This window comes from Dermacentor silvarum, chromosome 1, assembly GCF_013339745.2.
Source record: "Dermacentor silvarum isolate Dsil-2018 chromosome 1, BIME_Dsil_1.4, whole genome shotgun sequence".
Classification (NCBI taxonomy): domain Eukaryota; kingdom Metazoa; phylum Arthropoda; class Arachnida; order Ixodida; family Ixodidae; genus Dermacentor; species Dermacentor silvarum.
The window spans coordinates 182,248,488-182,260,777 of record NC_051154.1 but is presented as its reverse complement, the minus strand read 5'-3'; the positions used below and the strand labels follow the sequence as shown (position 1 = coordinate 182,260,777).

The 12,290-nt window shown below is 49.6% G+C and overlaps 1 protein-coding gene across 1 annotated transcript in view; it reads left to right on the top strand.

Moving 5' to 3' along the window:
• Positions 1-12,290, top strand: part of LOC119436497 (synaptotagmin-15-like) — a 183,263-nt gene that overhangs the window by 156,153 nt on the left and 14,820 nt on the right. The window contains 3 exon segments of the mRNA XM_049658184.1: positions 3,238-3,368; positions 4,358-4,444; positions 4,447-4,490. Of these exon segments, the coding sequence (XP_049514141.1) occupies positions 3,238-3,368; positions 4,358-4,444; positions 4,447-4,490 (262 nt within the window).

Here is a 12,290-nt window from a genome sequence, read left to right as displayed (position 1 = left end):
TAACCTTACTCCATATAGTTGTCTACTAAGTTGCTATCGCAATTGATGTTTCGCCTTTCGGGTGAAAATGCGACATTTTTTCTTCAATGGAGCAAACTTCATTCAAACTAATTCAGCACTAGTTTAATACTTATTTACATTTTTGAAGACGCGCTCGGCTGCAGCACGTTTCCGACTTGCTGTGCTGTTGGATGTTCGAATAGCATTGCCAAGGGGGGCAAGCTTTTTGCGGTTCCTCGTGGCAAACCAAACCTCAAACGGCGAACCTCAACCAGCTCCACCGTATCGGAAGAAAGAAATTTGACTGCCACCGAGGAAGGTCATTAGTGAGGGAGGTTCTGATCGCTGTTCTCACCCAGTTAGCGATGAACGCGGGGAGGTGGGTGCGTTCGCGAATTCACCATCAGCCGACTGAGTAAAAAAAAGAAAAACAAAACCCGGTTTATGCTTTGCCGACAACAAAAGGGCGCATTTTGGGAATACGCGTATGAATACCAGCATGATTTCTCATAAAATGAGCATAATGGAAGAGTCGCCAACTAAAGAGCAAACCGCAGAATGCGCGCGCGCTCACGGGAACCAAGGCATATAACTGAGAGGGAAAGAAAAGCGCGCGGATGCATTTTGGAAATTATAAAAAAAAAACACGTCGACGGTATTTAGCACATAAATGTCTCCACCGTGTTGTATGTGCATAGTTTGATGTAGCTCTTTGTTTTCGTAAATGAACCAGGTAAACAGAACACCATTCGATTTCGAGAAACAATCAGCAGTAGTAAAGACTGCTTAAGATTGCGTTTAACTTGTTCTACCTTTCGGTTTCCTCGTCTGAGCGACGCAGATTCTACTGATAATTGAAGGTACTACATATCTTACGTAGATATCTTACGTACGAACAGCCTTGTGAAAATGCGCCCAGAACAGTCGCGTTTCAAGCAAGCGCTTCAACGCGCCGCATGCGATACGAAATGAAGCTTCGCTCACCAATGGAGGCCGAGAGGGAGGGGCGAGGAGGAAACGGTGCGGAGAGGAGGAGTTTGCGCTACCTTTGAAAAATACAGGGACCTTAGGTACTCTCCCCCATGACCGTAAAAAGCAGGCGCAAGCGCTAGCCGACGGGGCAGAGTGGGAAAGGGCGATCGGAGAGGGTGGAGAACCATAGGATCGGCCGCATCTGGCTGGCATTGAAAAAATAGAGGAGGCGCTGTTCTATAGCGCATCTTTCTATTCCCCGCTTATTGAGTGTCCCTATAGACATGACACCAATTTCTTAACAATGCGCCACAAATGTGCCGTAGCCACAGTCTTTTTGGGGCGTCACGACAGAATAGTCTTGTTTTAAAAGTCTTCGTTAGTGCAACTAAACATAACTAGCGCCACTTTACGAATGAACTGAAAAATGCTGCTTAGTGCATTGCCTATGTTTCTTAAAAGGTTGTAGCTTAAAATGTATTAACTATATATATATATATATATATATATATATATATATATATATATATATATATATTTGCGGTAATTCACCATTGTCCGTAATCACAAAACTTCCACCACGTAACTGCCCTTTACGATTGGCCATTGCTGCGACGATTGTCCCGTCATGAGAGACGGGTGCCCGAACGACGGGCCAGAGGAAGTAGTCTTGCGTAATAGAATTGTTGTGAAAACGGCCGCTGATTATGTTTGCTGTGCTGGCACCGAGTAAGGTGAAAGATAGGAGGCTGTTTTAGAATAGAGGCCCTCGAAGATAGGGGACCCCCTAACGATTAGCGTCTCGCCACAGCGCATGCGCCGAATCCAAACGGTATACGTATATCTTTAAGTTTGGGTTTTCGCATGACCCTAACGCTTAATTTAAAAAAATAGCTTGGGTGCCCCAAACGCCCCAAACCTGCTATGTGTCGTCTCAACATCTCCGCGAACATCTAAAAACCGCGTCAACGTCTGCTCATTGGAAATTATAAACTCTCAGGTGTACTTTTCATCCTGCAAAATATTACGGATTGCATTATTTCATTTTTTTTTCTAGCATTATGTTTTCATTTTGCTTCCGCTTGCAGGAAGGGTGCAGTAATCGCAAGCCGGGAACCTTATTCTAAAGCACCTTCCCGGCGGGGCAGACCTGCGAACGCAACGCGGTCGCTTGTTGGGCCACTCTAAGCTCTATAGACCTCTATTCTAAAACTTCCTAGTGTAATAAAACTGCGTATTCGCCCTGGCCGTATTATAGATTCAAGAAACGAAACAAAAAAATAAAGAAGTAAACATATAGAAAACGGTGAATTTCTGTACATTGTATACCAAAAGTGCTCGAAATACTAGGGACGATTTTGTGCAGTGACTCGCCTTCGTTGTTATGCGTCGTCTGTTTTTTCTTTCACTTTTGTATGTGTGAGTGTTTGAGCATGCCAAAGTGTTCTTTTTATTGTCATATTTGTTTATTTAGATTTAAAGCAAATTTACCGGTTCGCATATAAGTGAAATGGAGTAGCCGGAGGCGTACTGCTTCCAACCCCTGATTTAACCCTGCCTACATCTGCCAAAAGTTCCGAAGCCACTCCGCTCATGACCATACCTGCCGTCCAGCTATAAGTACTTTGCTGGGTTCCATGAAGAACTTTAGTTAATGCAAAGCCCCAAAAGACTGAGAGGGACAAGGCTCCTCACTCAAGCGGGCTTTGGAGCGCCACGTGTGCTACATGAGCCCTGCAAATGGTCCCGGTGACAGATTTCATGCGCGAAGTGACTTCGAAGCTTCTGAAAAAAATATTTATGTATTTGTGGCAAAGTACGTGTTTGAATATTACATATATGCTACAAGACCAATTCACTCTAAAGAGACTGCTACTTATCTCTCTGTATAGCCCAGGAAAGTGAAAGAAATGCGACATAAGCTGTGGCAAGTGCACTTCTCCGTAAGTGCAAGACATATTGCTCTTGTTCAATAGTAATCTCGTGCGAAAACGCATCTTCCTACTACAAATCTGCCTGCGCAAGCACTGAAACGTTGCGTTTCTTTCTTTTGTGACGGAGCCCCTAAAGAGCCCCAAATGGAAATGATATGCAGCTCTCTTTATCATTGTTCGATTTTCTACCTCATCACGTTTCTGTTAAGATGCGCTTGTTTTCACACCACGCTCAATAATGGAGTCTCTGACCTGCGTGGCGTGAGCGTGCAACGTCCTGTGTGCGATGGACTTTCACACTTACTTTATTTCACTTCCTTTATGCGCACAGTTACAGCTGGTCTGATGACGAAGACGCTACAGTACCAAGATGCACAAACGGCAGGCTGTGGTTCAGCCTAAACTACAAGTCTGAAAGCGAGGAACTGGACGTCAACATTATAAAGGCCAAATACCTACCAGGTAAACAGCGTTTTTTTTTTCTTTATTGAAATGAAAATAAAAGAAAGATGTAGTCACCTTATAATGGTGACGGCTATTCATTTTCACATAATAGTAACAATTATAGTTGTTTCTAATATGACCAGGTATTTGTCACTGGACAGAATGTTGCCATCTGGTTGTAATAAATACAATAGAAACATTAACGCGCCTACCGGTTCGACGTGGAATGCGTCATTACTCCGTGGACACTATGTATTAGCACATTGCCGGAACGAAAACGATGAACAGGGGGAGTGGATGACCCCGACCGCTATGTGCTGTCTTCGTCTGCCTCCCCTAACTGTCCTGTTCCCCCGCTGGAATAATCGATTGTGCCAAGCCAACAAATTCAATAATCCACCCTTTGCGACAGCACGCATATGCAGGTCTACAGTAGTGCTATAAAACCAATACTTCGTCATGATTTTTTTTACGGCTTCCGTTTTATCAGGAATACTACAGAAATGTTTGCAAGGCATCAGCGTTCGCTATTTGATCCTGCGCACTTACTGGGAATAGCGCATTTAAAAACATCCGACTTGCGACCACTGCTTCTTCCTCTCTCTCTCTCTCTGTGTACATGTGTGTATGCGTGTGTGCGTGTGCGTGTGTGTGTGTGTGTGTGTGTGTGTGTGTGTGTGTGTGTGTGTGTGTGTGTGTGTGTGTGTGTGTGTGTGTGTGTGTGTGTGTGTGGTGTGTGTGTGTGTGTGTGTGTGTGTGTGTGTGCGTGCGTGTGTGTGCGCGCGTGTACGTGTGCCTGCGTGCGTGTGCATGTGCATCTGCAAATGATACTAAAAACATTTATGCTAGGAAGTGGGACATAGCCGATAACTTTTCCTTTCTTTTACTTTTACATAGCGTGATAAATGGCGTGTTCTTCAAGTGGCATATTGTTCTGTCAGATGCAGATCCTCCACCCCCTCTTTTTTTCTTTTTTTTCTTTCCCTCTGTCGAACTTATCGTTGCAGGGCGAGGCCTCACAAACACTCCTCGAGATCCATTTGTCCGGGCTTACCTGTTGCCAGACGAAGATACTTTCCAGCAGAGCACTGTCAAGACGCGACGCTGGCACCAAAATTTAACGAAACCCTCACTTTCAAGGTATGTTGATGAACACAAGAATGGGCGTCGCCGTTCACATCAGTCAAATCCTCATTTCCACATTGCTGCATGTAGGTCAAATGCTTGTAGTTGCTTGTAGTGAAAAATTAGTTCTTGTTGAACCAATAAAAAATTGTCTCTAATCCACGCTGTGAACGTGGTTTGACAGCAAAGCTGTAAACGACGACTAGAACGATTACCCGTTTCGACGTAGCTTGAATTTATTCACATGGCGACATTCACGTGCACTTTACCTAATTATTAGCCTAAGGCGTTTCAATGGCCTGCGACTTGGCTTGCGCCGTTACTTCGTGCACCTACAAAGAGTGGACCAGAGAGAAGAGAAATGCACTTAACCACACTTTCGCCGCGCCTCGTATACTCACTGCTCTTCAGGAGTCCTCACTATGCGTGGCCTTCCCATAGCACTGTAACTACACAGATCAGTTGTTAGGCGGGTTCTTCTTTTACATACTACAGTGTAGTTCCGTCACTCCCTGCTTCGTACGCTACAGTTGCCGGGAAGCGACAACTGCAGCTTATGCAACCGTAATCTCTACCGGGAAACACTTGTGGCGAACGCTATGCGCGAAGGCGAGCTTTCTGGTTCTTTTTTTTTCTTTTCCCCGCACGGCCGGCGCCGCGGATGCGCGGAGGCGAGCGCCATCTGCTGGTGCTGCAAGGAACCCAGCGACGCACGCGGTGCGCGCCTCCTGAGTGTTTGCCTAAACGGAGACGTCAGATTCGTTGGGATGTAGAGCCATACAGCTTCGCTGTAAAAAGCGGGTTGTAAGTAGTAAGGCTGCTTCGGTGATTTTAATTCATGAAAATTTCTACCAAAGCGCCTAAATATGCGCGGATACTGTAAGGGCAGAGCATTTTCCTTTCCCTTTCACCTTTCGACTCAAATGCTAAATAGCTCGCTATGGTCATGGCGGCAAGCTCGCTGCTTGCTCTTTACTCGTTTTTGTATACTGAAGCCGTATCTGTTGACTAAATGTTCTCCTTAGCCTCGCCTATAACATGTATATGTGCCAATTATAATACAAAGCCTATAGAAGCAAGGAACCGCGACAAAACGCTAGCGAACCGAGAAAGAAATGTGTAATGAAGAAGAGTAGCGTGCACCTCAGCAGCATCGCCACCGGCATGAGCTCGTGGTTGCTGTCCTTGGCCGAACGCTTGCCTGCTGCCCGTTCACCTACGTCCGTTGCTAATAAACCTCTTAGCAAGTGGTGGAGGCTGCTGGGTTTCGGCAGCGAGAGGCGCAATGTTTTGAGCGAACGCTCAAAACATTACGCCTCTCGCTGCCTGTACTGCTCGAGTCATCATTCAAGGACTTCTGTATACCGTCGAATTCGTCGTGCTGCCCTCGTGTTCCCATGTCATTATATTAGGCTGGGACTTCTTTGCAAATCATAACGCCATTATTGACTGTTTTCATGCCTAACTCGAACTTTCTGCACTTTACGATTTTGAGACAATCGACAACCGCCCTTCTAGTGATAAACTGTTTGTGTTCGAAGACAATGCCGTTCCTCCGTGCTCTTCCCTGCTTGTACCTGTGTCATATGCGCCGCTATTTATGATATCACTGTTATCTTTGCGCCTCTGAAGTGTTCATTCGCCGCAAATGTTCTCCGCTGCTCTTTGCTCTTACTCTTCGCAGTGGCGCCACGAAGATGCTCGTCGACAATTCCATGGCTTGCCCTTTACCTTTATTTCATGGCGAATGCCTAGGCCTCGTTCAGCCGGTCGACACCTTTTGCATTTTTGACGCTCCTGCGGCTTCTACTCCTACGGACCTTAGCGCACTTGCTTGTGACCCTGCGGTTGATCAGTCCCTCCTGGACGCTTTCCATCGCTCCATCGACGATGAAACGTCATCTTCCGAACGAAGCCAGCTGCTCACTCTCCTGTAGAAGTTCCGCGCTTGTTTTGACAGCCCTGCTTCCGGTTTGGGTAACACATCGACCGTTTTTCACCAGAAAGATACGGGCAGTCATGCACCTCTACGGCAACACCCTTATCGGGTATCCACCTCGGAGCGCCGCGTAATTGACGACCAGGTTGATCACATGCTCAAGCGCGGCGTTGTGAAGCCCTCAAACAGTCCCTGGGCGTCACCGGTCGTTCTTGTTAAGAAAAATGATGGCTCTATTCGGTTCTGCCTCTACTACCGACGTCTGAACAAGATAACGCAAAGAAGAACGTTTACCCGTTATCGCGCATCGACGACGCCCGCGACTGTTTGCATGGAGCGGAGTTCTTATATTCGCTGGATTTACGTTTCGGATACGGGCAAGTCCCTATGGCACCATCTGATCGACATAAAACAGCATTTGCGACACCTGACGGATTATACGAATTTACCGTGATGCCTTTCGGCCTGTGTAACGCTCCAGCCGCTTTTGAGAGGATGATGGATAATATTTTACGTGGCCTCAAATGAAACAGATGTCTATGCTACCTGGATGACGTCGTTGTCTTTTCCGCTGATTTCCACACACATCTCAGCCGACTCGAGCACGTTCTGAAATGCCTCACTCACGCGGGACTTCAAGTCAACTTCAAAAAATGTCGTTTTGGTGCCCGAAAGCTCACCATTCTTGGCCTTGTTGTCTCGCGAGACGGCATTCTTCCGGATCCAGCCAAGCTCCGCGCAGTCGCTGACTTTCCAAAACCGAAGAAGTTGAGGAGCTTCAAAGTTTCATTAGTTTATGCTCGTATTTCCGACGTTTCATTCGAAATTTCGCACCCCTCATAGACCTTCTAAGCGGCGACAAAGAACTTTCAGCTTGGTCGCCCGCCTGCGATGACGCCTTCACGAAATTATGCCGCCTGCTAACCTCGCCACATATCCTCCGCCACTTCGACCCTGTAGCCCCCACCGAGGTCCACACCGATACCAGCGGCGTCGGACTCGGCGCCGTACTTGCGCAACGGAAAACGGGGTTCGATGAATATGTCGTCGTTTACGCGAGCCGAACTCTGACAAAAGCCGAGGCTAATTACTCGGTTACAGAGAAAGAGTGTTTATCCATTATTTGGGCCCTTGGAAAATTTCGCCCTTATTTGTATGGTCACACTTTTACGTCATCACTGACCACCACGCCCTTTGTTGGTGGTCCACCCTCAAGGACCCATCTGGCCGACTTGCTCGCTGGGCCCTTAAGCTACAGGAGTACGACATCCGCGTTCTTTACCGTTCTGGCCGCAAACACATGGACGCTGACGCCCTTTCTCGCTTACCGGTCTCAGCTGACAGCGCTTGCCTATCCGCCCTTGAGCCCACTCTTACATCACATGCACTGCACAACATGCCGTCGGAGCAGCGCAAGGATCCCTGGATCAGTGCTCTCATCAGCATCCTTTCTGACCCATACACCTCTTCACCAACTCGCGCCTCTTCGCTGCCAGGCTACCCACTTCTGCATTCGCGATGGCCTTCTTTATCGTCGTAACTACCTTTCTGACGGCCGCAACTACGTGGCTTCTTGTGATACCCCGCCATCTCCGTGACCTTATCTGTGACGCATTCCACACAGAGCCACAGTGCGCGCATGCCGGCCTCTTCAACACCTACGCTCGACTACGCCTCCGATTTTATTGGCGTGGCATGTATAACTACGTGCGAAAGCTCATTCGCTCCTGTGCTCAGTTCCAACGCCGAAAATTAGCTCCCGGACAAGTCTACCCGTCACAACCCCTTCCCTGCCCTAGTCGACCCTTTGATCGTGTTGGTATTGATATATACGAACCGCTACCATCCACTCCCACAGGGAACCGCTGGATTATTGTTGCAGTGGATCACTTGACCCGTTATGCTGAAACCGCCGCTCTGCTGACTGCCACCGTCCTCGACGTTGCATATCGTTTCTGTTATGCCATTTCGTTCTGCGCCACGGTGCCCCTCTCGAACCTCTTAGTGATAGAGGCCGAGCCTTTCTTTCCGATGGTTTTAAGGCACTACTCGACGAATGCCGAATCGTTCACCGCACAAGTACAGCGAACCATCCGCAAACTAACGGCAAGACAGAGCGCTTCAACCGTACTCTTGGTGATATATGCTATCAATCTACGTCGCCTCTGGTCATTCAAATTGGGACCAAGTTCTCCATTTCGTGACATATGCATGCAATACTGCGGCCCAGGCAACTACTGGATTTCCCCCGTACTTTCTCCTAGATGGACGAAAACCATCTACTACGTTCGATGCAATTCTTTCATATAAACCTGATGCGTCCGAAAGTACTCCGCTGTCTGAAGTTGCTCGACATGCTGAGGAATGCCGCCAGCTGGTCCGCTCTTTTTCCATCGAGGACCAGTGGCAGCAGCAATCCCGTCAACCTGCCAACCGTTCTGCACCAACATTTCCCCCTGGCTCTCTGGTCCAGGCTTCGGGTACCCGCTACCACACCCGGCCACTCCGCAAAACTTGTCGCAAAATACCTCGGATCCTACCGTGTTCTGGAGCAAACTTCCTCCGTAAATTACCTCGTGGATCCCCTCACGCCACCGACAGACCTGCGCCATCGCGGCCGCGAACTTGTCCACGTCTGTCGCATTAAGCCGTACTATGACCCTTAAGCCGCCAGGATGGCGCCTTTTTCTGCGGAGGGCGATTGTATTGAAGAGTAGCCTGCGCCTCAGCAGTATCGCCACCGGCATGAGCTCGTGGTTGCTGTCCTTGGCGAAAGCCTATGGCCGTTCGACTGACTATGCCATGCCTTTTTGTGACTGCTGAGAAAGTGTGAGGTGGAGAGGCCACAGCTGGCACCGTTCTAGGGCACGGACGGACGGACGGTCGGACGCCGTGGCTGTGCCATCACGTGATTGCTGAGAGAGTGTGAGGGGGAGAGGCCACAGCTGGCACCGTTCCAGAGCACGGACGGACGGAAGATCGGACGCCGCGAGTATGAGCCAGTAAAGGCTTTCGCCTTAATACTGCTTATCCACTCAAAGTACATCCACAAACGTACAATGACACGCTGCGTTCATGACGTTTGTTACGTACTGCAGAACTTAATAATAATATTTACAGCATAGTGTGCAATAGTTTTACGGCGCGCTTGATTCTAGTGGTCGGTGCGGACGTTGTTAGCTAAGTGGAGGGATTAGAACATTTTCTCTGTTCATTGTGCTCCTTCTATTAGAGCGCAGCTCTTAGGCGCCCGTTCCTGCGTTGAGCGTCGGCGTAACTGGCTGCACTAACGCGGAGCGCAGCGGATGAAAGACGGCGATATCGAAGAGAGCACGAGGAGGAAAGCGGAGCGGGAGGGTACAACGGAAGCATGAGGAGGAAAGCGGAGGAGGAGAGTATGGCGAAATGGTGAGGAGGAAAGCGGAGTGCTGCACGAAATGTGCTCCACGGCGGCGACCCGCTACAAGATGGCGCCATAGTAGCGTGCGCCGTCACCTGGACGCCGATGACGTCATTACTAAGTCATGCGGCGAGCGCGTCCACCGATACCATATATGGACAACAAGCGCTGGCATGGGCTTCGGACCCACTGCGCATGCGCTACTTCGCCTGCGCCATGCCGCTAGAGAATGCACTCCGCGCGCGCCACGCGTTCCCGTGTTCACGCTTTCTTTCTGAACAATGAGTGACGAAACCGGCGGAAGTGCATCGTCTGCCGCTGCTGCTAAACGAGCTGCCTGAGCAGAGGCTCGGCGCCGCCGCCGAGAAGACCCTGCCGTTCAGATTCAAATTCCTTGCCTCATTGTATCGTGAATTCAAACCATGGACCTAGACAGCTGCACTCAAATTTCGCATTATGGAGTATCGTTATCGTCGGTGCAATTTTTACAGCGAAGCTGTGAAGGGTTAGGTTCCAGGAGATTGCGTCCGTGTAGTAGACCGACCGGCATGTACATTTCAGATGGGCCGATCCTGGTGATAGTGCAGAAAGGGTTTAAGCGCAATGGCACATGTCCGTGTCATGTGGGCCGATCCTGGTGATAGTTCAGAAAGGGTCCAAGCTCAATGGCACATACCCCTGTGGGCTCGGGGACCTGTAACGTGCCCTTGAACCACCACACGTGGGACCCAAAGAGACAAAAACAATGCGCCGGAGCGATGAACGCTGTTGCCCAAACGCTAGTCTGTGACGGTGCGTGTCGAAACGTCAGTGATAAAACGTAATAGTCTACCAACAAATAGCTTTGTTTCATTCTCTCTTGAAATAGCCATTTCCCTAGCGACGTCATCAGTTGGCCCTTGGAATCGGTATGGCTAAGACCTGTGTCGCTCGCTCCGAAGAGGAAGAGCGCGCCTTCAAGGAGCGCCGGCGCGCTCAACAGCGCGAATGGATGCGATAGCGACGATAAGCCGAACGCGCAGCGGCCCAGCGTGCTGTGGCCCATGGTGCAAGATGGTGTGAATCTAGGCGCCTTAACTCGCTCTCACTTGCACATACAGCATACGGCCCGCGGCGACGCAACGAAGTTATGTGTTGTGTCTTTTCAACCATTTCACTTAACCACCAAATTTAAAAATATTAAAATACAATTAAACGAAACCAACAGCTTCGCTGGTCTTCCATCTTCACATAGTGGAAGGGCTCTTATTTTTTTATTTATTTTCTCCTTACAATATTATTGGCTCTGAAACTCGTAGATGGAGAAGCTTCGGTACAAAGTTTCCTTTCACTGCGAACAAGGCATAGCAGAACTGTACGAGCATATCCCTATTAAAATGCCTGTGACACTGGCGACAGTTTGCGGTACATGAGAAGTATTTCAAGACACTTTCTGTGGCATGGCTAAGTGACTAAGGCATCGGCTTTAAGAACGAGTTGAATAGAGTTTGAATACCAGGGGCACCGCTAAACGTTTTAGAGCGCATCTCTTAATGGCCCGTTGATGCGGCGAGCGTCGGTGTCGTCGGCGTAACCGAGCGAACGAGCGCCGCGAAGAATGAAAGCCAACGCGGAGCGCAGCGGGAGATGACATAAAGCCGATAGCTGCACTGTACCGATAGCGAAGAGAGGAGCAGGAAAGCGCAGCAGGAGGGTGCAGCGGAACCATGAGGCGAGAAAGCGGAGGTGGAGTGGAGGAGAGTCAGGCTGCGCATGCGCTGAGTTGCCGGCGGCCACGGCATCCCATGGAGGAAGGAAAAAAAACTTTTTTACCTCCATGCGGCATCCGCAGCCGCGTGGGGCGTGGGCGATCTCGTCTGCACTTACGGGAGGCACCAGGGTGCCGTGGGTGGGGAGGACTACGCTCGTCCGTGGCGACAGCTGCTGAGGCGAGTCCGCGGTACCAGCGTGTGTGGCGGTGATCACTGCTCCTGCAAGGGGCGATGGCGATCGGCTACGAGTAAGGCTCAATGTGACGCTGCCTTGGGTGTTGTCGCCGCTGACTGGTACCACGGCTTCCCTGCGACGAAGGGCAGCTCTCGTCGTTATTGGAACGAAAATGGGAGAAGAAAAGCGTAGAGCCGCGCAAGACGGGCTGTGCGGCGACGATGGCTACGATATGGCGCCAGAGTAGCGCGGGTCGTCTGTATGGAAACTAAGGTTGCATGAGCGGAGGTCTGCCTGGGGCGGCGGCTGTGAATCGCACCCACGCGTCACCCACCTGCCTCTCGCGATCTCCCGATTAGCGAAGCAGACACGCCACATTTCGTTCCGTTTGGAATGGGCCGCACGAAACATTGTCCGCGCCAGCCAATATATCGTGAAATTAAAACACCTATAGAGCTGCGCTCAAATTTCGCATTAGGGAGTATCGTAATCTTCGGTGAATTTCGTTTTGATTCCATTCGCTTACCAACGTTGGAGTATATCCATCGAC